The following is a 25,987-nucleotide window of genomic DNA, read 5'->3' on the forward strand; positions in this document are numbered from 1 at the left end:
TTAACTTTACCAAAGAGAGTGAGTAGCATCCAGGACACAGTTAAATACAGACCCCATTAGACTGTGGCTGATGAACCAATGCTGTTTAAATGTGTTGTGGAGATTTGTGATTCAACGTTTTGTTGTGGCTCTAAAGTCAAACAGGATCAGATACTAAATGTTGCAAAGAAATAAAAGTAACCAGCAGAATCTTTTGAACTGTATATTTAAGTGACTTAATAGTAGCTTGCTATTAATAAACAGAACAGCAAGCTAATAATAAATGTATCATCTTTTTCAGGCTTCCTGGCTCAGTTTGTTTTCAGTTCAGGTTTTGTGTTCTTCTGGTTTTCTTTGTTCCTAGTTTTTATATAGTACAGAAATGTTCTATTTATTTTCATTGTTCCTGTACAGCAGAGATTAAAGCTGTTCATGTAGCACTTTGTTTTCTCTTTTCTTTTACTGTATGAAGGTGCTAAGTAAAATATTCCCATTTTCACTGACCTCTGCAGTGTGTTTTTACTAAGGTGCAATGAAAAGGACGATGTGATACGGTCTCTACAAACACTCAAAGATTTAAAAAAAAAAATTTTTTAAAAAGAAAATGTATTTTACAAAAAAATATGTACAGCCAGCTAGGGAAATAAATATGCATTTAACATTTTTACAAATAAAAATAGTTGCAAACACGAGAAAACTACAAATGTTCATCCACAGCAGACGAAAGCAGGTCGTGGTTTGGATATTAAGCAGGAATATCCTGGGACAAACAGACAGGCTGTCTTGCAAGACAAAACTAGGATAGTAGGAGAAAGTTTAACCCTCTGGGCTCTATCGTGGCCATTCTTGGCCTGTTGAAACCTGTTATAATAACATTTGATTCCTTGTTATTGACAGTACTAAATCATGCAATTTAGGTAAAATTGCTTTCATTCTAAACTCAACAAATGAATTGTAGTTTTTAATGTTTTTTACCAAATTACATAATTTACCAATTTTTGGCCAAACAAGCAATTTCATGTAATATTCCTAGTTTCCAATAGGGGTGTTTGATGGCTTACCGCACTCCCAATGGACCAAAATAATGACACAATTTTGACGTAGGTTTGATCTCAAGGATCTAACAGTTTGTGCTGCAATGTCATGCACAAACACAAACCTGGAATAAATGATGACACATCACATATTAAATAGGCTGCAGTGAATTTCTGTTGATGCAGGCTATTGAGCTTTGAAGCACATGCTGAAAGCACTTTTACTTCTGGAGATCCTTTTACCTGCTGTGCACCCTTACAACACTGGAAGTTCTCAGGAAGTAAAAAAGGGAAAGGAGTGCAGACTCCAACTGACAGAGGAGCTCAAAGGACAACGTCTTTACTATGGTCACCTTGGCAGAGGAACTCCTCAGATGAAAACTGGCACAGGGGAAACAACCTAGAGCTACCTCCCCGGCTCCTCCAGTTGCAACAGAGGAAGATTTTTATTGTTCGTCTGTGGCGTCACCAAACCTACCACAGCAATATCCCACATAGAATCGGAGGAATGTGTGTCTTTTGAGCACAATCCATAATAATCAATGTTAATGTAAATCAATTAGATTTCCCAGACTCTACTATTAATAATACAAGAAGTTCCAGTAGCACTGCAAATATATGAAATTGAGTTCTGAGGTTGTCTTCCAACAAGTGCATTGTACAAACAAACTGGTGTTTAACGGGTTAAAAATGTAAAAAGTAATGACTATCTAATATTTATGGAAAGAACTAATGTTAGTTCAAAACTTTATGCAGAAAAAAATTGCAAAAAAAAAAAAAACCATAAAAATAATAAAAATTACAGACATAATCTGTTGGTGAACACTTTTGGCCATGAACAAGCTGACTGGGTGGTTACTTTGAACAAACCCAGAGGGTCAAGTCAAAACATTGTTGGACTTGCTGAATTATTAAAAAGTATCCCAGATTTTTGTGCAAAAGAAGGTCCTGTTAGGAATCATTGTGAATCTAAGACTGAGGTGTATTGTGTTGCATTCCTTTTGTCTCCTCTATAACGCCAAATCTACTCAGTGTGTTAAACCGGCATTTATTTATTGGTCTGTTTTTCATTTTTACACCCATGGGTAGTGCTTGTTGAGCCTGTGCCACTGCCAGTTGTGCTTTAGTGGGTGGGCTTAAAACCACTGGCACAAAAGTGTGTCACATAACTCTATTTGCTACATATAGACAGAAGTATTTATAAACAACAACAAGCTGATTTGTGAATCTCAGAAGCAAGGAGTGTCAACTCAAGAATATCAAAGCAGGTTGAACTGTTGATTATGTCACATCGTTAAAACAAAATGTCCAAAGCTCACCTGTATCTGTTATCACATGTGAAGAAAATAAATAAAGACAAAGCACCAAATTCTCCAGACATCCTTCTCTGATGTCCTGGATTTTTTTCACAGTTTGAACAATAGCTGCAATAATAAAAATGCTTCAAGTTTCAGTCACTGAGATTCACCACCTTTCTACACCTTGGTGTCCAGGATGACGTTTCCATCTTTGTCTTTGATCCTGAGCCGCCCGGTGGGGTAGCGGGTTTCTTGCCTCCCATCTGCGTAGACGGTCTTCACTGTGCCATCTGGATACTCTCGCCTCTTGTACTCTGCTGTGTGGATCTCCTTCTGGCCTGTGTTAAAAAGGATCTCTTTGGTGCCGTCCCTGAGAGAAACGGCATGTATAGATGCCCAGTTAGTCTTGAGTGGTGGTAATACTCAATTTCTTTAACCACTAGTCAGTTGTTTGATGTATTAACACATAATAGACTGAAAATTGTAGCACCACCTGTTATCATCACTCTTTTATGAAGTATTTGCTATTTCCTTCTCCAACATTCACAATATCTGACTTTCCCATATGATGGAAAAATTAGTCTTATTTTCTACTAGCTGTCTTTTTTTTTTTTTTTCCTTGTCATTTTAAATATACCACTCATGGGGCCCAGTGCAGAAGTGGAAAGGGGTACGGAAGTCCTACAAAAATTAAGTTATGAGTACATGTCTGGTAAGGGATATTGTGCAAAAAAAACATTTTGTTATAAAGGTAGTAAGGGAAATTGATTAAAGGTAAATATAAGGTCGACTTACGAGTTAACCTGGATGATGGTCCCGTCTGTCAGTACGCTCTCCTCCCTGCCATTAGGGAAAAGGTTCTTTACTGTCTGGTCTGGGAAGGTGATTTCCTTACGGCCGTCGGGAAAATGCTTTTCTGAAGCAGGAATAAAAATTAATGTAGAATGAGTTGGTACACATGTCCAAAGTCCACAAGACAAGCATGAGAAAGGAAGTTCCTTTCCTACACTTACCTCGTGGACTTTTACTCCTAAGTACTGTTGTGTTAAAATTACTTTATTTTATCCTTCTTCTTACAGTAAAGTGAATATCTGACTTTTGTAGTACTAACAATTTTTTTTGATGGGACAGAAAAGCCAATTTGCTTCCAACAGTGCATTTCAAGATTGCTACTTTGGAGAACTGTATGATGCAGTAAACCAGGTGTGGGGAACTCCAGGCCTCGAGGGCCGGTGTCCTGCAGGTTTTAGATGTGTCCTTGATCCAACACAGGTGATTCAAATGGCTAAATTACCTCCTCAACATGTCTCGAAGTTCTCCAGAGGCCTGGTGATTAACTAATCATTTGATTCAGGTGTGGTGACCCAGGGTGAGATCTAAAACCTGCAGGACACCGACCCTTGAGGCCTGGAGTTCCCCACCCAACCAATTTCTGACGCAGATCTTGTTTATCACTCCTGTTATATCATTTTAGAATTACTCTGCACTCAGATGAGATGGGAATATTACCTCACTAATGCAAAAAGCTCAGCAGCTTTTGTCTCCTGGCAATTTCACTGCTTCATCATCTGCTCTCACCTGTTTGGTTGTTGGCGAAGTGCAGCACCTCCATGCCATCTGGGTAGGTGATGTGTGTTGTCTGGGTTTCAGCATAGTAGTAGACCTGAGCACAAGGGGCAGCACCATTAGTTATCAACAGGTAAGATAAAGAGAAGAACCATGCAAAGGTCTGTGTAGCTCTTTCTCTGGTTCTGTGATTCGGGAAGGCTAACGGATTCAAAAGGCCTCCCCGGTCTGTCTGCCTGCATCACTTTGTTTGTCCTGATCTCGTTTATTTCTCAATTTTGAATCTGTCAGATGTTTTCATATCTTCACGTTGATTCCCTCTGAACAGCTGTTCTACTCAATACGTCAGAATGAGTCTGCTAGACACCCCCTCCCTAAGGCTACGTTCACACTGAAAAATCAGATTTGATCAAAAAAATCGGATTTGAGCATTAAGACCTGCAGTGTGAACGTAGCCTGACACAGTGGTGTACGCCTGACAGAGCCACCCATCCCCTCCTTCCTCACATCCTGCCTTTAAGTAGGAGGAAACAGTCCAACATTTCTCCTCACACACAGCACATGTCCAGGAGACCAGCGTACATGTATTTACTGAAAATATGAGTATAAAGCAACGCAAGCATCTCACCACTCTTTGGTCGGCCGTGACTTGTTTAGTATCTCCGTTGAAGAAGATGACCTTGACCGTCAGTCCGTCTGCTGAAACCTCCTTCCTGGTCCCGTTGGGGTAAACTATGAGACGATCACCGCTGACCAAAACCTTCTCTAACTGGAAACATCAGGACAGCTCCATCAACAGCCTCTACTGAATATCAACAATAAAAGCTAATGCTAATGTAAGTTTGAGGTTATTCCACAATGACTCAATTACTCACACTTAGTAGTGCAACCTTCCTGTTTAAATAACTCACTGTTGAAAACAGGGCCAAACTCAGCTGTATGTAACTGCTGCTACCACGATTATAAAGCAGACGCACTTCTTTAGAAAGCAAAATCAATTCTTCAGCACATCTCTTGTCTGGTGGCTCACATTAGTATTTAATATCAGGATGAATGTACATCTTATTTTCTCACCTTGCCATCAGGATGTGTGATAACCTCCCTGGTTGATTCGGTCTCTTCAGCCTTACTTAGCTCAAGTTCATTTGTCGGAGAATCAGTGTTCTGCAATACGAAGATTTTAAACATGAGGTCTGTGACAGAGCAGCACATACAGACAAGCTTGTTTTTGTTTTTTTTTTAAACAAGACTTTTAATTGTTCTGTCCCTGATGCAGAATCAGACTAATAAACATCTGACCTTTCAAATGTATCTTAAATTTGTGCCATAAATGTTGCCTCTTCCTCTATCTGGATGTCAGTAGGTGTTTTGCATCATTTACAGGAAACACTGCAGTGTTTGTATGACACTGATGATGCTCTTACTGGAGAGCAGTTGTATAAGTGTTCTTGGTTTGGTGGGTTCTCCTGGCTCCCGGCAGGTGCTGACCTCTCCTCTGACTTCCTGCTGGCTACGGAGGTGGAAGAGGAGCCTGGCCCTGCTGGCTTCCTCAGGCTGCTCTTTATTCCTGCAGAGAATAAAAATATGGACAATAAAGACTCGACCATTCGTGCTTTTCAAGGTGTTTATGAGAATCATTAATGATGATCATTGACAAAAACTCTAAAAATTCCTAAACTTTTACTCTGAGCCAATCCCAGGCTTTTTTGGATGATTAAAATCTATTAATATGGGAAAATTAGCTATTTACAAACCCAGCAGACACAAACATCAATGATTTGGAGTCTGTTTGTGTCCACCTGGCAAATTTAGGTCTAATCACGCTATTAATCCTGTTCTAGTCTCAACTTGAAACAGACATAAAATCTCTCAATATACACATGTCAAATACTCCAATACGTCCACCAGCTACTACGTGCACTGGGTCTGTAGGCCTGCTCTAGCTCAAACTGACATTATAAAAGCTAATAGAGTTAACCACACTACTTATGCTGAGCTGAAAGATGGAAAAAAAAAAGGTGAGGTTTGTTTGTTTTTTGGCTCAGAGTTGCTAAAGATGACTTATCGCCAGACAACCTCAGCTTCCAAAGTTTTTCTTGAAATGGCTTTGGACACTTATTTGTACAGTTATTTTGAAAGATTAAAAAAACCCTTCCATGGAAACTCTTGACTGTACCTGCAGCACCCTGACTGCCGTCTCTGGAGTTCCCTCTAGTGGCTGGAGCAGAGCTGACATGTGGAGGGCTGCTGTCACTCCCTCTGGAGTCGAGAGGACTCTGGAAACAAAGTGTGATTTTGCAGTTACTCAGCAATGTCGAAATTGGAGAAGAATAATTAGAGTTCCTGCACAGCTAAAGCTCTGAAGACTGCCAAAGCACTGATGATAGTAAAAAAAACAAAATGAAGTGTTGTGGGGCTATAACTTCTCCCATGTTTTCCTCTGCATGTTGATATAAGGTATTTAGTTCAGAACACGGGGTCATCATTTTTAGATAACAATAACAGACTTTATAAATGAGCTTACAGCAAATTTAACTCCTTTGGTCACAGGTGGCGTATTGCTCTCAAACATTCTGGGACTTTCCTTCTCAGCAGCCGCAGGGTTTTTCTTCCAGGCACTCAGACGGAGCTTCTCTAGCACGTGGATCTTCAATTCAAAGACAAACAGGAAGACGCAGGGTTCAGTTTTCAGCCTTCACCCACTCTTTACAATCCAGATAAACGGTGCATTTTAAAGCTACGCGTGTGTAACCAGAGAAAACGTTAGGGGGGGTCAGGCACCTCATCACGCAGTGAACTGTTCTCTTGTCTGAGGGAGTCGATCTGTTGGCGCAGGCGGCTTTGTGTGGAGGACCAGCGACTCTCCCTTCTCTTCATCTCCTCCTGCAGGGAGCTCAGCTGCTGCTTCAACTCCTGATGTGAGAAGCAAAGGGAGAATAAAGGCAGACACATAAATATCTTCTTCTCAAAACCTTTTTTTAAGCATTAATACCATCACCAAACAATAAGATTTGATATCCTTTATTTAATTATGTTTGAATTTAATTGCTCCACAGTCATGTTTTGATTACTCCTGTATTGCTTTTTTACACATTGAGCACATATTCATGTGGTTATTTTGCGCGTCATGTCCACGCTCACCTGGATCTCTTCTCGTTCCTTCTTATCAGGAATAGCTCTGGCCGCTGACACGTGCTTCTCAAACAATTTGCGCTCCTTCTGCAGCTTCCTCGTCTCCTCTTTCTTGTACTCCTCAAACTTGGCCATCTCCTCTGCTCTCATCTGCTCAAACTCCAAACGCTCTGACCTACAGCACAAACAGCAAAGTACAAACGTGCATTACATGAGGAAGGAGAGGAATAACACATTTTATGAAATTATTTCTCCCAAAAGAAAACAGAGCTGGATTTAACACTGAAGAGGTTACTTCCAAATACCAGATGCAGTGTCTTTATATTTTTATTAAGTTTTTACACTTGCATTCACTCCTTACTGAATTGCTTATGCAAAGAAGACCATATCACCTGAGAGTTTCCTGTTTTTTCTCGTTCTCCTGTCTGAGTTTGGTGAGTGCAACGTTCTCCTTCCTAAATCTCTCAATCTCAATCTCCAGCTCAGCCAGTCTCTCCCTGAGCTGTCTCGACTGGACCTGCTGGCCTGAGGGCAACAACATGCATACACAACTGATAAATAATAAAACCACACACTGAGGAATGTGTGGTTTTTAACTGGCTTTACTATCAATTTTTCATTTAATAAACACATGAACTCATGTAGCTGCAGGGTTATAACACAAAATCAGAGTTGCTGATATTTTGTACTGTAATAAGTTTATTAACATTCAATCAACATTAATTCTACTAATGCAATAATAAACAAAGAAAGTATTTGTCTAACCTGTGTCCTCCTCTGGCTTTTTGGACTCAACAGAAGCAGCTGGAGGAAGACGGAGTGGTGCACTCTGGGCTTTTGGCTTCAGGGAGGGGAATAACTTTGTCATGAGCTGGGAGGCCGGAGGATGATCAGGCTCCAGACTGACTGAACCGATACCTGTGGCCTTCCCCAGCTCCACACCTTTGCTCACAGCCACTTTCCTCAACAAAGTTTTCTGTGGGGGAGAAATTTCTCTGGCTGTCGGCTTGGAAATCGGGCTGAGCTCTTTGCTTTCATCGGCTGTGCCGATGGCAGTGTCCTCCAGGTCGTTCCATGTGTCGTCGTCATCAAACACGACTCTCCCCTGCTCGCCGTCTTTGCCCTCTATCAGAGTGGAGTCCTCGCTATTGCTGTGGACACTCTTACTCTCCACATCATTCTCTTCAGCCACATCTGAAGATGAGTCCCTGAAACTATCCTCATCTTCATACGACCGCTTGTCATATGGTGGGTTAATAGGTGCAGGGAAGCAGAGAGAACTTTTGACCACTTTGTCATCTCCACATTCAGAGTGGCTGCAGGGTGTCGTGTCAGAGATGTCATGTTTGTCCTCTCTCTCAATGCCCTGTGTCTCCTTAATGCTCTCTTTGTTCTCTAGTATATCATTTCTTGTCTTTACAAATGCTTCTGAGTTCAAAGAGTTGCTTTCACATGCTAAGCCACCTGTGTTCCCAACACTATTGCACCTCTGAAATGCACCTTTAGGAGGTGATTTAATGGGAGTTGAAGAGAGGCGTCGCTGGTGGAGCCCCTTTACAGTCTGCAGCTGTCGTTGTTGATCCATCTGAAGAACCTGCAAGCAATGAGCAGAGTATTCGTTTTTTGGGGAGAGAGGGGTTATTGTCTACATAACACACGGCTAACAGTAAAGTCCTGGAGAAAGGCAACCCAATCTGGTAATTTCTTTAGAAATTCAATAGTAGATTTTAACCACTTAAAGGCAGCAGAAATACTGAATCCCAACAACCAGAAACAACACAAACAAGGAAACAGAGACGCTATCAAAACAAAAAACTGTGTGACAAAAAATTGTAACACTAGGCATCTAAACTTTTGAGCATTTGAAGTGCTGAATTAAAGCGTGATGAGTTTGAGAGTGAAATAGAGCACCTTCATGACAAAGGAGGAGTTAGATGAGAAGGACAGCTCTTCAGCCGCTTGCTCCAGCAGCTCAAACTCTCCCAGCTCCATGCTCTCCAGCTGTCGGTCACACTCCCATCGCTGGAGCTTCTTCTGAAAAGACAACTCAAAGGAATCCTGTATAACTGGGTCTCCTCCTTTAGAAACCCCTCCTGCTTCTGCTGATTCCACTTTTGAACCACAGCTTTTTTCATTTTCAGCCGTCCCTGCCTGTCCTAACTTCCCGCCCTGTTTGGTTGTAGGACATGGCTGAATGTTGAGACACGGGACTTTCACGGCCTGAACCGGCAGAACTTTCCCCAACTGATGTTTGGCTGGTCTGCCACCTGGATCAGTTTGGACAGACTCTGGTCCTGTTGTGTTCTGTCTCTGATGACTACCTAAAACCTTTGTCCGTGCTACTTTAGTCACTGCTCGCGTATCGTGAGGAGGTGAACTGAGTCCCTTCAACCGGTTCTCCTTGTTGAGTGTAGCAGTTTTACGCTGGACAGGAAGCCGTGGGGCACTGTTTGCGGCTCCTTTCTGAATATATGCGGGCTCCGAGTTGCTGCGAGAGATTACTCTGGCTTGAGGCGGTGGTGGTCTGGAGTCCTTTACATCCGTTTTTTGGAACATAGCTTTCCGATTATTTGTAAATCTCGAAAGGCCCTCTCCTCGCTTCAAAAAGGCTCTCTTAGGAAGGGCTTGCGCAGCGTTGGCTCCATCTTGACTCTGTTCAAGGAATAGGACAAGATTTGAATTCAATGTAAATTGGAATCTTTTAGTTTTTCCAGTTAAATAGAGTATTTTATTGCAAAATACAGACAGGCTCCATTTGTGCAGACATTACATTCCTATATCAGGTTGTCACCTGCAGAATGCAAAACTCAAATGAATGGTTCATTATTGATACTTTTCAGCACTCGTGACACATCCTCTGACCTGTTGTTGCTGGGCAGACTTTAGCCTCTGCTCCTCCAGCTTCAGCTGCTCCTCCAGCAGCTCTTCAAATGTCTGCTTTTGACCACCAATACCTGGCCTTATAGGTCTGAGGAGGCAAACAAAACCCTACTCAAACACTGATCTGTCGAGACAGACTGATGTTAATACTACATAAATACAAGACTATGTAATATTTACCTGTCATGAAAGATTTTGTCTTCTGTTCTGCTGTCATCTTCAGTCCTTGCCACAGCATTATGTTGCATCAACATGTCGTCTTCCTCAGAAAAACAGCTCGCATTGACACTGTGCTCCTCCTCATCCTCTCTGGAGTCCAGTGAACCTAAAAAAACAAAGCGGTTAACCATGAAAACATGTGGACCATGTGATGAAAGACAGGGCAGTTCTATAGAAAACAAATACCAAGAAACTGTGCAAGTGTCTTACTCTAAACCAGGGATGTCAAACTTGTTTTACATCATAGGAGACATACAGCCCGCTTTGATCTTAAGTAAACTGAAAGAGTGAAACTATATGACAGATATTTAAAATTAGAGAAAATATTTTGGAAATTTATAGCCCAGACTATCCTGTAGTAATAAAATATCATGTCTAATTTATTCTTTACTGTGGACCACCTGCAAAAAAAAAAAAAGAAAACGCATTTCTATGGTAGATAGTGTCATTTAATTGTTTATCTATTAGTTACCAACTTTTGTGGTGGTGGTAACTTTCTATGTACTCCTTCACATTTCACACATGTGAAGCTGTGCAGTGGGCCGGTTTGGAGTCTTTGGTCAGTCGATTCTGGACCCTGGGCCTTACATTTGAAACTTACATTTAAAATAAATATATCTTACCCTCTTCCTCATGGTCACCCTCCACAGATGCTTGACCTTTGGGTAGCTGCTCGTGTCTGACAACTAGTGAAAGTTGCTGTTCTGGTTGACGGCCGATCGTAGAGCCCTGTGGGACTCTACGGTGATTTGTATCAGGACTGTATGAGCGCTGTGTGTAACATGACCTGTGGAGCGTGTCCTCAACCCACTCTGGTCCAGACATTTCTGAACTCTCTGTAAGATGGGTTATCATCACTTCAGTTTATAAAGCAGGATAAATACATGCACACCACATTCACCCTGAACGCAAAATGATCACTTTGCAGTTGTTCATGTAATTTCACTCTCTGACCTCCTGTGCAGTGCTCGGATCCATTCAGAGTTCCCAGTAACTTCTGCTGCTCTTCCTGGAGATGAAGCAGCTCCTCCAGCTGATGAGCTTTTAGCTGCTCCTGCATGTGCTGCTGCCATTTCTTTAACTGCACATACATATTACATTCAATTCTAATTAGATATGGTGTAGCTAATATATATGGTATATATGGTAAATGGCCTGTATTTGTATAGCGCTTTACTTGGTCCCTATGGACCCCAAAGCGCTTTACACTACATTCAGTCATCCACCCGTTCACACACTGGTGATGGCAGCTACATTGTAGCCACAGCCGCCCTGGGGCGCACTGACAGAGGCGAGGCTGCCGAACACTGGCACCACCGGGCCCTCTGACCACCACCAGTAGGCAACGGGTGAAGTGTCTTGCCCAAGGACACAACGACCGAGACTGTTGGAGCCGGGGCTCGAACCGCCAACCTTCCGATTACCAGACGAACTGCCAACTCGATCGCCACAATATATGGTATCTGTGTTTTTCAGATGGTTTAAGCTACACTTAACATAGATGTTTCTGAGTAGTTTCAGCTCAGTGTCAATTCACATGCGCTGCACATACTGCCAGTTGACATATAGTCTAAGTGTTTAATTGCATCTGTGTCCCAGCCAACATAATTGCCTTAGGGAAAATTCTATTAATAGCAGAGAAACGTAAAGGAGTGTGTGTGATGGAGGTGCATTAAGTATACAGGAAGCAGTGATGTAATCAACAATGAAGTCCACGCAGGGCCCAAAATTTGCATATATTAGGAGATTAAAGTGGGATTAAAGTGTCCAAATGTTTTTACATTATTAATAAATGAATTACAGGTTCATTTTTTTCTGCTTTGTCTCACCCCTGTATCAGTAAACCAGTAAAACTAAAGATCCTCCCAGTATCTGTGTCATTTATGTTAGGTATTGAAAGTCCATCTCCTCAGATGCACAGCAGCAGGGCGAGTCACATATGCCAAATTTTATACTTTTAACAACTTGATTGTCTCAAGTTACAGGACAAAACAGCTTCTGAAAAGCACCGATGTCCATACCTGTTCAAGCTTCATCATAAGGGGCAGATCCTGTGATTTGCTTGCCATCTCGTCCAAAGTGTCCAGCTGTCCATCTGCAATTCTCGTTGGAACAGAGTTTAGACCGTTCACCGGCCTGTCAGACTCAGTCATCTCTCCTCCTGCTGCCCGTCTAAATGCATCCACACCCAGGCAGCTGCTGTCTGTAGAAGCGGGCAACGGGGCAAAATCGGAAGCGAAGGAATCGTCTGGCAACATGGGCGAAGATCCCACGGCAGAGGTGTGGCCCAAGGGTCCAGCCAAATCCCGAGAGGGACTGAGGATCACTCCGGCTCTGGTGCTACTTGGCATCCACCGGGCCAAGAAGTCTGCCTGGGAGTACTGAAGGCCAGCTGGAGATGACATGATGGCCGCGATGTGGCAGGCAGGATAGTCTAATCCGGGATCTAAGCGAAAGATTATGGTGACAGGTTAAGAGTTAATCACGCCACAAATAAACACCATCCAACATCCTATAGCTGACGCCCAGGTCCAATAAAACCATATATAGAGACGTTATATATAAAAAAAAGACATTGCCTTTTTAATACGAGATTGGTTTCCGTTCTGGTTGCTACATAGAAGCCGTATAGTCAGTTCCAGATATTTGGTTACGAACAATCATCTTAACACTGTCTATTAAAAAACATAGGAGAGAATGGTGGCATTTATGACATGTGGCTCACGTGGAATGTGGAAGTGCTCTTTTCATTTTTGTCAAATGTCGCTTTATTTAAAAGGCTTGGCTTCCTCGTCCACACTCTCCCGTTATTAGCAGGATGCATTTTATTTATTTCATAAAACCTTTTCCCGGATGTTACACCGTAGTGACGACACTACAACATTACCAAGCATCACAAAACACATCGACATTACCTGTTACTCAGGAGAAAAGCAGGTTTACTGTGATGAAATCGGGCCTTATACAAAGGCAACAAACAAAAAATTCGAAGCCTGCCGCCATATCAAAACAAAGCCCGCGAGACCAAAAAAACCCAACGATGAAGTTGTTGTTGCATTGTGGGTAACGTAGTCTTACATCACGCTAGTACTAACTGTTTTTTAATGTCTTTTCATTTCATAGAAATGATAAATAATGCTTTTTATATACAAAACATACGTTTTTTTTAAACTGAAAAGCAGCTTCTGCATACATGTAAAAAAAATCTTTTTACGGAAGTTCTCGGAACTAGCTTATATCATATCCGGTTAAAAGTTAAATATATTGCACAATAAGAGTCATCAAGCAAATTCAATTTGGTGTTTGTTGAGTTTGCTTTCTTTAATATTGTTATATATTCAATAGTTATTGGTATTTGATGTTAATACATTATTATATATTATTTCTTTGTCCATCATAATACAATTTTGCTAAATAACTCGGACCTTGACTTTTATACTGACGTTTGAAGAGCGGATGTGTTATCCGAGAGCTGCGATTGGTCTATACAAAATACAGCTCTTCCCTTCACGTTCTAGTAACTGAAACTGAACTAATGTGTTGATAAAATGGAAAAGGTTGTATGTAGTATCCACGGTAAGTGGTAATCGGTCAGTGGTGATTAATTATGTGTTATAAAATGCTAAACTGGATATTGTGTTTGGTTTAAAGAGGTTATATTTGTGTTTTTATCCTGAGATAAAGGTTTGCTGCTTACATAGTTTAATAATTAGTTTAACCATCGGTTTAAATATTCTGCACTTCGAGTTTTTACGTGTTTCTAAAAAGAGACCTTTTTGTCACAGGTGGTGTGTGTATGTTAAAAACCGGATTAAAAGATGGACCAAATAAAGGCAAGAGCTTCTACGTCTGCGTTGACAAGCAAGGATGTGATTTTAGTCAACAAACCAGGTATTCCCACGATGACAATAGGCCACTCTACTGTATTTTCAGACCTGAAGCAGTCATTGTCACTGTGTTTGAACCAAATAATAATCTCTTGACTATTCCTTGACTATATCCTTACATTGCTTTTGTTCCATTCATCTCAGTAGCCAACTTTACTATACTCATTGGCTCTCTCCAAACATCTGAGGTTAAAAGTGTTGGTTATTCAGTGACATATTGTTAAAGTTATTGATAAACAAATGTGTGTGTTGCACAAATATTTGTTTTATTGACATGAATTATCATGTCTCTAGCATTTCACCATCACACTGCCTCCATCATGAAGATTCAATGGTGGAACTCCAGGCTCTCAACTACAGTCAGCAACAGCAGGGCTATAGGTGTGTGTGTGTGTGTGTGTGTGTGTGTGTGTGTGTGTGTGTGTGTGTGTGTGTGTGTGTGTGTGTGTGTGTGAGAAAGAAATCTGAAATCGCATGCTTATACACAGCTTATATGACTAGAAACCAGGTCGGTTAGACTGTGTATTTAACTGCAAATTCCTTCTCGTTTTCCAGGTTGTTCTACCGATGTGCTGTAGGTAAAAAAGCAGGCCAGAGGTGGTGTGGAAATGTACCCTGGACTGCAGTAAGTGCTGTCACAGACTTCCCAACACACACTTGTTTTTTTATATACATTCAATATCTGTATCACCAACGGTTTCTGGCCATCGCATTGAGATATTAATTAAAGATAGTTATTAGTTATTAAAAATGCGGTTAATTAAAGTTTTAAGTTATTATTCTCACTACTCCACTAATAATTAAACTTGTACAAATTAGTCAGTTCATTGGTCAGTCACTCAAAACAAAAGTAATCCTTACCTCTTTTGTATTTGTTTTTCTTTTGTTGTTTTTTCTTTAATGCTGTAACTGTAAATTTTTTACGGTTTTCCTGGCGTACACATTGATTAATACATTTATTATGTAAACAATCATAAGTTGCAGCCTTAAATAGGATGTAGCTAAATGGTATGAACAAGTATTTTTCCTATTCTGAACTATTTACTCTTTTTAAACACCACATTAGGGATTAGTTGTTATTAGACACCTTTCTGTAAATCTCTATGATACATTTTTTTTTAAAGTGTGTTGTTTTCCATGATTGCAGCCAGAAACAGAAAAGAGAAGCCCTCTGTCTGACACACAGCTACAGCCCTCATGTCTTCCACCTGTACGAAACCCCTTTAAGGCACCAAGCCAGACAGACAAGGACTCTGGGTGGAGAAAGTTGCACAACAATAGACATGAAGAGAGAGAAGCAAGTCACAAGGCTGAAGGAAGAGCAAATTACCAGAAAGAAAATGAAAGGCAACAAGGTGCAGGAGTGGAAGAAAAGGCAGATGATAAGCACAGGTCGTCGGATACTTACCGGGGTAAACAACTTCCACCGGGGATGAAGTTAAAAAAGAGAGTTTCAGATGAGGAGAACAACAGTCCCAAAGAAAACAGTGTTGAAAAAAGAACCGAGAAGATTCAAGACACGCCCGAGCAGAACCGCATCAAGCAAGGAGAAGCAGAAAAGGGCATTTCTTCCTCCAACGTCAAGACTGTTCATTCTGAGTCATCAAACAAACATCAACTCAAAACAATCAATCAAACTGCACCAGTTTCTCACAGGAACTTGACTCAGCAACCATCTGATGCTGAAACCTCTCAGGTGAAAGAAACCAAACAAATACTAGAAAACAGCAGCTGCACCCATGCATCCAGAGACTCTGACGGCAGCAGGAGCCCCATACCTGACAATCCAACTCAGCCAGAGTCCAGTCAGCCCAACAGTCCCGAAAACGATGATGATGATGATGTGGTACTGGTGTCGGTGAAGCCTGCTCCGCAAAAGACTCCTCCTGTTTCTACTGTCCAAAAGACACTGACCAACTTCCCAGGATTCCAGCCAGCTTCTAACATCAAAAAGCCGGTGGAAAACCCTAAAGGGCTGCAGAACCTGCTCACCGTTCAGCTCCAGCAGAAAAAGGTGTCTGCATTAAGAAATCTGTTAATTAACCGCCCTGATATACTCATATCAGTCACTCCTAGCCGGCGTTTCCCAAAACACCGAAGAATATTTGTAGTACTTGTAATTATATCATAGTAAATAATCTGCAAGCTCTCAGAATGTGCTTTTCTCTTTAAATGTTAAAGTTGCCACTGTTAGCTACACTAGCTGACAGAGTAGGCTGAGGTAGCTGTTAAGTACAGTTTAGTTCACAAGTCCAGCAATGTGATTTATGATTAGGCTGATATCTAATTGGCTGGTATTAGCTAACTGCTAATCCTTCAGTTTCAGCATATATAACAGCCCATAAATTACACACTCCAATACTGTATACATCACAACAACAAATACTACAGAGCAGCTGGTTAGTTTAATACTCAGGCTTATGAGAGCTCTTTGTCTTCACTCAGGCCACTCTATCTTCAGTAAACTTGGAGGCGCTACCAGATAAAGGAGAGAGGCTGAGGACACAGGTTAAAGAGCTGGAGGAAGCCCTGGAGTCACTGAGCCTCACTGCTGCTTCTCAGCCTGGTAGGAGTCACACTGCACATGAGAAATAATAGAATAGTGTTTTCAGATGGTTTATTCAAGTGCTTTTTAGTTATTCCACTATGTACCTCAGCTATACTCCCAGTTAAGCCCTTATGCTTACACGGGCAAAACCTTGAGGGACTTTTTTGTCTTAGTAAGCGCTGTGTAATTTGATGTTCTTTGATTTTCTTTCTGTCAAACAAACGTGCAGGTGAAAGTGTAATAATAAAACCAACAAGGTTTTTTAGATTTGGCTGGATGTCTGTGTCTCCCTTTCAGAGTCTGAGGAAGCGTGTAGCAGCACTGATTCTGGTTTCAGCACCACTCAGATGAATCCATTCAGCCGGCAGGGCGGGACCATCCTGCTCCCTGCTCCTCCAGCCCCGGGCCTGCACCATCATCAGGCCTCTGGTGGCTCTCTGGAGCTCCAGCTGAGCCAGGGATACTCTCAGATGTATGGAGGTATGCCATATGGGAAAGAGAAACACTTCTATAAAATGTGTAATTTTTTTTTTTTTAACTTGAAATAAATATAGATTGCTAATCATTCATCCTTAATGTTTCCAGCATACCCACAGGCACAGACATTTTATGGGGGTAGAATGACCAACGACCGTCTTCTGGCGGTGAAAAATGCCACCTGTGAGGCCATCGACCATCTCCACAAGTCCCTGGAGTCCTGTCCTGATGCCGAGGCTGAGGCCCCTGATCCCAAGGGTATCAAGGTGTTACACACTGCTTCACTCACTACTGTGGCAAAAAAAAAATCTGACAACAACGACTACATTTTCACAAAAACTTCAAAAATAAAGGAAACTCATAGCAGCACTCAGATATTCTGACTGATTACACAAGGCTTAGTGCTCGGCTCTGTCAGTAAATAGTTACATTTAGAATTTTTAAGCTGTTGTGATATAGAAGATAGTGGATGACAGACAACTCTTAGCAGGAGAGGTTGAAATCTTACACGAATAGTTTCACCGAAAAGCATCATCCAAAATTTCAAGATATGAAAGCCCACTTTTAAATTCATCTATCGGCAATTTTTACATGACACTCAGCGCAGGCGAGCGCCATCTTTACTCTGATTTGACTGCTCAGACTGAGGCTGCACTGCATAAAAAATACCTGGTGTCTGACTGAGTACCATTTATTTACTCTCATTTTGAGGATGGTTTTCTGCTTCTAGTATTGCAGCCACATTTTAAGGTCAGCCTTAGAAATATAGCTTCCGATTGTAGCTCATAGTTTTACATTATTATGCTCTAAGAAATTGCATCTGAATGTAATCTTTATGTGTCCATATATTTTAATTAATTTTCATTTTTGCGTCACAACATTTTCTTTTATTGACAAAACTGTCACAATTTAGAATGGTACAGCCTGTATTTCCTCTTTTGATTGGACGATGATGTTAGGCTAAGATTGCTGCATTGTGATTGGTTGCTCAGGTGCCTCTCCTGCCCCATCAGAGGAGAGCTTTGGCCTGGTTGCTCTGGAGAGAAACGCAGAGTCCTTGTGGAGGAATACTGGGTGAGTGTTTTTGGAAATAAGCCCGTGGGGTCTGTTTGTTACATTTAATTTGCTATTCTATGTACAGAAATGGTCTCCTCAGGCCAGTCAGTTTGCTCACATGACAAAGAGAGGAACACCTCGCTTCTTACCATTTCTTCATCTTTTTTCTAGTACATCTCATTTGTATTCTTTTCAATCAGCGGATGACATGGGTCTGGGGAAGACCTTGACCATGATTTCTCTCATACTGGCCATGAAGATGAAAGCAAAAAAGGACAAGGAGGAGATGGAAGAGAAGAAGAAGGATAGCTGGTTATCCAAAACTGGTAACAAGAACCTTTTGTCATTGACTCAGTGGATCAAATAAAATCTAGTTAAATAAAATTATACAGTTCTTCCTGGGTTTTTTTTAGCTATTTCCTTGTTTTTTTGTGTCCAGACTGCATCCCTGTGTTGTCTAAGGGCACTCTTATCATCTGCCCTGCCTCCCTGGTGCACCACTGGAAGAAGGAGATTGACAGACATGTCAAGACGGGCAAGTTGACGGTGTACCTGTACCACGGCCCGAACCGTGAGAGAAGTGCCAGAGCGTAAGAAAGCTGCAAACTTTGTCACACACACATTGCTGTTTATTTCTCCGCTCTGCCTTTATCTCAGTTTGTAATGGTGCAGTCGCATCTTATTCTTTGAGGAGCCACACAAAGTTCCTGCAGTGACAGTTGACCTTTTTTACCTTTGTGCCAAACAATTCCATATTAAAATGTTGGTATTAGAGGTCATAGTAAAGCACTGTAGGAACAAGAATGTCCTGCAAATGTTTCATAAAGAGAAAGCTTGGAAAAGCCAAAACTCAGTACAGTCGTAAACATGAGTAAAGCAGACAAAAAGGAGCTCCGCTGTCATAACTGTCGTTATTTTTGCAAAGCACACCTCTCGGGAAAACATGCTTTCACAGACAAAATGAAATGATGCACACGGGGGAATTGATTTGTGTACTGTAAATGTTTGATCTTGTGTTTGTGCAAAGTAGTGGAGAGCAGCTCTGTCATTGTTTCTTTGACATGTCAAAGATCTTCATTACAGCTGTTCTTTTCCCATTTGAAGGACATTTGAGTCACAAAAACTAAATACAGTGTTGTGCATGTGTCCACCAGACTGGCAGATTACGATGTGGTGGTGACTACCTACAGCCTAGTGTCCAAGGAGATCCCGGTCCAAAAAGAAGAGGCCGATAAACCCAACACGGATAAGGACGATGTGGTAAATACTACATATACGACCGGAACCAAAGCCTTCAGTGTTAACACTGAAGATGCTGGCAGCAGCACTAAAAAGGAAAATACTGTTTTCGTGATTTCTTACTAAGATAAGAGCAGTGTTGGAAACATCACTTTCAGCAAAATGAAATAACTTACAAACACACTTCCCATTATTTTTCTTCAGCGTCCAGGCTCAGCTCCTCTCCTGCGAGTGTCCTGGGCCCGCATAATTCTGGATGAAGCCCACAGCATCAAAAACCCAAAAGTGCAGACCTCCATGGCTGTCTGTCAGCTGAGGGCCGGAGCCCGTTGGGCTGTCACTGGTACACCCATTCAGAACAACCTGCTGGACATGTACTCGCTGCTCAAGTAAGACAACAGCACAGTGAATACAAGTTTCTAACCCATCCTGTGTTTTGTTAGCCTGCTGCACATGTGTGGTCCGTTTTTAATATTTGGGACAGTTTTTAAGTATTTTCATAATATGGTGCAGACTGACGAGATAATACGCCTGTTTTTAATAAGTTACATATAAATCATGAAGTCTGGAATATTTGATCACACAGTTGAGCTTCTTAAATAACTAAAACAACGTCTGACAAATCCTCTTCTAACCTTGGCTTGTGTATTTCAGCTGTGTGACATGGATGTTTTATACTTGAAGATAAAAACATGCAAAGGATACACCAGTGCATCCTCGATTACAGCTCCTCTGGAAAGGCTCCTTTCTCCTCTGTCCTCCAGATACAGTTTTCAGTCTGGAGGACTGAGCTTAATATTTGTTTCACAAGCAGAAGGATGTAGGACAGAGGAGACGAGGAAGCACAAATGAAATGAACACATTAGGAATAATAAATGTATTTCATGAATGAGATCCTGTTCTTTCACTGCGTTCCTCTGTCTTTTCAGGTTTCTGCGTTGTTCTCCGTTCGACGAGTACAAACTGTGGAAAGCTCAGGTGGACAACGGCTCCAAGAGAGGCAGAGAGCGACTCAACATCCTGACCAGGACTCTGCTGCTCCGACGAACCAAAGACCAACGGGACAGCACAGGCCAACCACTGGTAGAGAGACACACACACAGACTCCATGAACATCTGTCTTTATGGTAGCACATCAGGAAATACACTCACTATTAGGAGTTTGCCACCATTAAATTAAAAAACATAAACAAGCAAAGTATCTTTTAGCTTCTGGGAGTGTATGTTTAATTACAAAATATAACCAGAAACTAAAGCAGTTTTGTTTCAGGTGTCTCTTCCTGATCGGACTTCCGAGGTGCATCGACTCAAACTTTCTGAGGATGAGCAGGCTGTGTATGATGTGTTATTTGCCCAGTCCAGGTAAAAGTCTATCTTTTCAGAAAGACATGAACCTTTGTGAAATGCAAAGGCAGAGTTACAGTTAGGGGTTTAATTAACATTTTTAAAGCCCAAGACGTTCTGTTTGTATTGTTCATTTCACTATTTTATTTCCTGCATTTTCATCTTTGTTTTTTATTTGGACATCTTGATGTTTTTACCTTTTTGAGGGTTGTGAAACTAGGAATTAAGTCAATTATAAAAAGTCAATTATATATTTTTCTCTCCTCCAGATCTACTCTGCAGAGCTACCTAAAGCAACATGAAGGAAATGATGTGAAGAAAGGAAGCACTTCCAGTTCTAATCCCTTTGAGAAAGGTGAGGCCTCACCAATAAATAAACTTAATCTGAGCAAAGGTTGTTTTGCAGTCACGATTGCATATTATTATACGAGGTGCATAATTACATTTGCGTGTAGAAAACAACAGAAATTAAACTGGAAGCTGGGACGGCACTTTTGCCTTAAGTCAAACTCTTTTAGCAATCAGTGTTTGCTAGTAGCAGTAATGGTGATTTAAAATAGTGTTCACTCTCTCTGTCTCTCCAGTGGCCCAGGAGTTTGGTTTGTCCCAGGCTGATCCTGCTCTGTCGAGCTCCCAGCAGGCTAAGCAGGTGTCCAGCACCGTCCACATCCTGTCCTTGCTGCTGCGCCTCCGACAATGTTGCTGTCACCTCTCACTTCTTAAGAAGGTACACACTTTCACGTGCTGTCATAAGGCTTTCCAGCAATGTCTATAATTTAAAAAGACACACATAATGATACAAACTGAATACTGCACACACCTATTTCACACCTGTCTCCTGTGCTTAGACTCTGGACTCATCGGAGCTGCAGGGTGATGGGATCGTCTTATCTCTGGAGGAGCAGCTCAATGCTCTGTCGCTCTCCTCCAGCCCCTCGCCATCTGGCCCTGATCCCAAAGACTCTGTGGCCCTCAATGGCACACGCTTCCCCTCGCGGCTGTTTGAGGGCACCAGCAGGAGCACCAAGGTGGGCAATAGATCAGCACACTAACATCACAGTTACTGGCAGAATGTGAAAATGTGTGCTGCTGTCTGATATAGAAGGTGAAATAAGATCAGGGTATGATTGTTTTTGTTGATCAAAAGTCACAATAAAGTCACCAATGAAGTCACTGGGTGTGGATTGTTTGCCCTCAGTTGGAGCCTTTGGATCTTTCCCACACAGATTCAGCTCTAAATCGTGATTTGACATGATTGTTTTCATGCTAAATGTTTTAAAATTCATAGCTGACCATTTGTCTTTGTTAGAGGCAGGGAAAATGCACAATGTATGTGATAAGAGCGCATGGTGGTCCAGTTCAAAGTCTGTTAGTTAGTATTAAAAGATCAATTTTCCTTCTAGATCTCTGCTATCATCTCTGAACTGAAGGCGATCAGAGAGAAGAGTAATGATCACAAAAGGTAAAACATTACACATCACAATAATTCAGAGTTCATGTCTTTTTTTTCACAATTAATAACAATTTTCATGTTACCTTCTCATATGTGGTCTTCGTGGCGTGTCTCGCCCTTATTGTCCAGTGTGATCGTGTCCCAGTGGACCAGCATGCTCCAAATTGTAGCAGTTCATCTGCAGCTGATGGGGTTAACGTACAGCGTCATCGACGGGACCGTCAACCCTAAACGCCGCATGGACCTGGTGGAAGAATTCAACACTAACCCAAAGGGACCACAGGTAAATGTCTCTATTTTTGTCAAATGGAGCATGTCTGAATGAAGCCGACTGGGGGGGTTGAAGGTTTTTTTTGCATTTATCACATTCCTGGTGAACCCCACTCTCTCCCTTCCCTGTTCCGGTCCACTTCTCAGCTAATCACCTTTCGAACGACTTACATCATCATACACGTCGAGCAATGTGAAGTTTAGATTTTGGAGAACTGCACAGGAGCATGTTTAGACCTCCTCCCTGTAGATAATTACCTTCACAAAGAGACACAGCCGCAGGAGCATAAATTAAGCATAATGAGGCGGCACAATGGTTTCCATACTTCTAACCAACAGGTGGCAGTAATGCACCAAGTAAAGGAGTTGACATGAATGAAGACGATGTAGAATTTAAGATGTTCATAATCTTAATGAGGATTAATCCATTCTGCACATTTAACAGAGTTTCACTAATAAACGTATTCAACTTTTATAAAAAATAAAAACAACTTTTATACAACGAGCTGCAAGGAAAATCCACATGGCATTTTTTACATCAAGAGCAGAGGACCTATATTTAAAATGATAAAATTATCACACCAGTAAGATATCAATGGGAGCTTTAAATATTGGAATGAAATTGGTACCACTTTCTACCGCTCAATCTAAATAAGATTTTGAAATACAAAAGACTCAAATTTACAACAATAAGACAACAACAACAATAAGAAACTTGTTTTATTTATTCTGACGTCCGGCCAGCGAAAATACATTAAAATAATCTAAGCTGGAGGAAGACTCTGGGATCTTCCATTACAGACGACGATTAGCAGAATATCTACCTGTTAAGATATTTTATAACCCCTAAATTAAACTGTGTACAGATAGGAGAAACAAGAACAGATGGACTTTTCTTTCTGTACGATTTATTTATGTAGCACTGCGAGCAACTTATCCGTAAAAGACAAATGCTTATTAAGAAGATTGCTTGCACAGCCAATGGGATAGCAATAACCCGTAAATGATTAAAACATGAACCCCTAATTAAGAATGACTGGATGGCACAGTGAGCAATATCAAAGACATGAAGAGATTTTCTTTTCTTTAAGCTAAAAAACTTATCAGTTTACAAAAAACTGTGAAAACACTGATGCACTATGTAAAACAGCAATAGTGGCTTCTTTTTTTTTTTACTCTTTTTTTTTTTTGTACTTGCACTGATAATCTGTGCATAAATGTAAGGCCAACTGTTCCTGTTTTTGTAATGTTTGCTCCATTTGTGAAGAATGCAGTTAAATAAAAAGTAAACAACAATAAATTATATGTTATAAACAGAAATTGCTGCAACACTGAAATGTAAATAATAATAGTAGTAATAATAATAATGATGATGATGATGATGATGGGACTTCTAAATTAGCTGTGATCATTATACCAAGTGTGCTATGCAGCTGAGAACTAAGCTTGAAGTGATAATGATGAAAATGAGTGTAATCAAACTGTTTTGTTGCACAGCTCTAAATGTATAGTGCTGCCTAATTGTTCTGGTTTTTGCTTCAGGTGATGCTGGTTTCTCTTTGTGCCGGCGGGGTTGGACTGAATCTGATCGGTGGGAATCACCTGTTCCTCATTGACATGCACTGGTGAGAGCCACATTGTCATTCAAAGAGCTGGAAAAGTATCACTTCTGTTGTTTGCCGTTCGCCGTTTAATGTAGCAAGCTGCATTTGAAATATATCTGTTGTGCAAATAATTTTTTCAATATTTTATCCTCTCTAATTTAATTTGTATCCTCTAAAGTATCTTGTGCCTTCACATTTCGCATTATAAGGAATGGCAAAGGACAATTTAAAGGCAGTTATAAACAAACATGTGCAGACGTCACACAATGCATTCTGCAGTTTTGCAGAGATTATGTTATTCCAAACTTAAGAAACATTTCTGTAAGGTAGAAGAAAGTTGTTTCAATTTTAACCCTTCAACAGGAACCCAGCTTTGGAGGATCAGGCCTGTGACCGCATCTATAGAGTGGGACAATATAAAGACGTCACCATCCACAGGTGACGCATCAGCTTCTAACTGAATCTCCACAAAATTTCTAGTTTGCATCTTTATTTTTAAGTTTTACTAAGCATGTAATGGTAACAATGATGTGTAAACTGCGTTTCTTTGTGCTAATAGTTTGTGTGTGTGTGTCTATGTGGCATTGTCAATAGGTTTGTGTGTGAAAACACAGTGGAGGAGAAAATTTCCACACTGCAGACAAAGAAGAAGGAGCTGGCACAGAATGTGCTGTCGGGAACCGGAAACACCCTCTCCAAACTCTCTCTGGCAGATCTCAAGATCATTTTTGGAGTCTGAATAAAGAGCTGTACCAGCTGACCAACAGCTATTCAGACATGCATTGTGTGAATGTATTAGGTTGTAACTTTAGAAAATGTTGAAATAACAATAATAATAACAACAACAACAACAACAATGGGGTAATGCATTACTTTAAAAGTACCATGTTATTTGTTACACCAAGGCTAAGAATTTTCCTCCAAACACTGAGCCATAACTGAGATGTTTAGATTAGTTACACTAAACAAAATATGTGGGCTTTTTCTAAAACTCTTTTTTGGGTTTGTTTTTGTTTGGGGGGTGGGGTTGTTAGTTTTTATTTGTATTCTTTCTTTTCTTTTCTTTTTCTTTTTTTTGGACTGTTTAAACAGATGGTCAAATGCCACAGCTGACACACAGCTGGACAGTATTTGAAACATATGTGTGTACACATACATTTAAACAGTTTCTTACTATATTTTGTAAAATTACATAATATTTTCCTCCATGTATTTTTGGTCTTCTGTTTCTTCCACCTGATTTATTTCTTTATACTTATATAAAGAAATACATTATATCATTATTATTATTATTATTATTGTTATTAATAATAATACTATTATCATCATAATTTTATACTAGTATTGCTGTATTTGTGTTGTTTGTGATGTAATGTTACAATAAATTTAGGTGATTAAAGTTATTAGAAGTGACTTCTGTTTTAGGCAGTAAACTGAAACGATTATTTAATTTTCTAAAGCTGCTTAAAGTTTACTCAGTTGAAAAACATGTTGCTAATATTGTGGCTTTTAAGGCATTTCAATATTGCACTTGTGATTATTAAAATATTATACATTGAAGACTAAAAACATGAGTGGATGACGTGTTTTTTTGTTTTGTTCTGTGCAGGAAGATGTGTGCTATATTTAAATATGTATAATTAGTTAGCAGACGGTCTGTTTTCACCAGGCAACGTGTTTTCAACGCTCGCAAATCACTGACTTTTGATGCCTTTAGTACATTTCGAACTTTTGGGCGTCATCGCCCGAAATAACAGAACAATAAAGAGAAAATTTAAAAATATATATGTTGTTAAAATTATTGTTATTCTTTAAACTTGTAGCAGGGCATAAAAGTCAGAAGTTATGGAAAGCAATGAAATAGTTGTTTGTTGGTTTTAAATCACTTTAGCGTATTATAGCGTAATATATTGTTTCGATTAAAATTAATTATCGCCAAATCGCCTTTTTTTAGTACATCAGCAAAAATAAAATGTTTTATTTTTTGTAAATACTATTCTG

The 25,987-nt window shown here is 40.5% G+C and overlaps 3 protein-coding genes across 4 annotated transcripts in view; 2 read left to right on the top strand and 1 right to left on the bottom strand.

Moving 5' to 3' along the window:
- rnf17 (ring finger protein 17) overlaps positions 1–1,812 on the top strand; it is a 41,913-nt gene extending 40,101 nt beyond the window's left edge. The window contains exon 38 of the mRNA XM_085383602.1: positions 281–1,812. The gene's annotated coding sequence lies outside the window, so the exon portion shown is untranslated. The remainder of the gene's footprint in view (positions 1–280) is intronic.
- Positions 1,528–13,288, bottom strand: cpap (centrosome assembly and centriole elongation protein). The gene is made up of 19 exons (XM_085383603.1): positions 13,024–13,288; positions 12,130–12,554; positions 11,063–11,189; positions 10,732–10,944; positions 10,070–10,214; positions 9,872–9,977; positions 8,921–9,661; positions 7,775–8,603; positions 7,402–7,534; positions 7,019–7,184; positions 6,659–6,790; positions 6,402–6,524; positions 6,054–6,153; positions 5,302–5,444; positions 4,952–5,041; positions 4,506–4,646; positions 3,890–3,974; positions 3,107–3,227; positions 1,528–2,681 (listed from the first exon to the last, which is right to left on the bottom strand). Exons 2-19 carry the CDS (start codon positions 12,511–12,513, stop codon positions 2,489–2,491), a joined length of 3,972 nt encoding a protein of 1,323 aa, XP_085239729.1. The 5' UTR covers positions 12,514–12,554; positions 13,024–13,288; the 3' UTR covers positions 1,528–2,488.
- Positions 13,289–13,588: 300 nt separating this feature from the next.
- On the top strand, positions 13,589–25,555 carry ttf2 (transcription termination factor, RNA polymerase II). 2 transcript variants are annotated; one of them, XM_085385086.1, is made up of 23 exons: positions 13,589–13,684; positions 13,894–13,999; positions 14,290–14,376; positions 14,551–14,620; positions 15,143–16,009; positions 16,441–16,561; positions 16,841–17,023; positions 17,129–17,286; positions 18,013–18,094; positions 18,277–18,402; positions 18,516–18,666; positions 19,231–19,336; positions 19,520–19,704; positions 20,245–20,398; positions 20,586–20,677; positions 20,929–21,014; positions 21,244–21,386; positions 21,508–21,687; positions 22,063–22,121; positions 22,242–22,395; positions 23,925–24,007; positions 24,350–24,424; positions 24,581–25,555. In XM_085385086.1, the coding sequence occupies exons 1-23, from the start codon at positions 13,657–13,659 to the stop codon at positions 24,723–24,725; spliced, it is 3,441 nt and encodes a 1,146-aa protein (XP_085241212.1). In that variant the 5' UTR covers positions 13,589–13,656; the 3' UTR covers positions 24,726–25,555. The 2 variants fall into 2 exon arrangements, with proteins under 2 accessions (XP_085241212.1, XP_085241213.1); XM_085385087.1 differs by lacking the exon at positions 14,290–14,376.
- Positions 25,556–25,987: the final 432 nt, after the last annotated feature.

This window comes from Rhamphochromis longiceps, linkage group LG16, assembly GCF_057381845.1.
Source record: "Rhamphochromis longiceps isolate RC_006_pf linkage group LG16, R_longiceps_female_GT1.1, whole genome shotgun sequence".
NCBI lineage: Eukaryota > Metazoa > Chordata > Actinopteri > Cichliformes > Cichlidae > Rhamphochromis > Rhamphochromis longiceps.

Bases quoted from the DNA above. Each gene is read 5' to 3' on its own strand.
- cpap (XM_085383603.1), bottom strand. From the start codon at position 12,513: ATGTCATCTCCAGCTGGCCTTCAGTACTCCCAGGCAGACTTCTTGGCC. The intron at 5,042-5,301 runs GTAAGAGCATCA...TTCGTATTGCAG, and splicing joins ACTTATACAACTGCTCTCCA to AACACTGATTCTCCGACAAA. The intron at 2,682-3,106 runs GTAAGTCGACCT...CGTTTCTCTCAG, and splicing joins ACCATCATCCAGGTTAACTC to GGACGGCACCAAAGAGATCC.
- ttf2 (XM_085385086.1), top strand. From the start codon at position 13,657: ATGGAAAAGGTTGTATGTAGTATCCACG. The intron at 18,095-18,276 runs GTGAGTGTTTTT...CTTTTCAATCAG, and splicing joins TCCTTGTGGAGGAATACTGG to CGGATGACATGGGTCTGGGG. The intron at 24,425-24,580 runs GTGACGCATCAG...CATTGTCAATAG, and splicing joins AAAGACGTCACCATCCACAG to GTTTGTGTGTGAAAACACAG.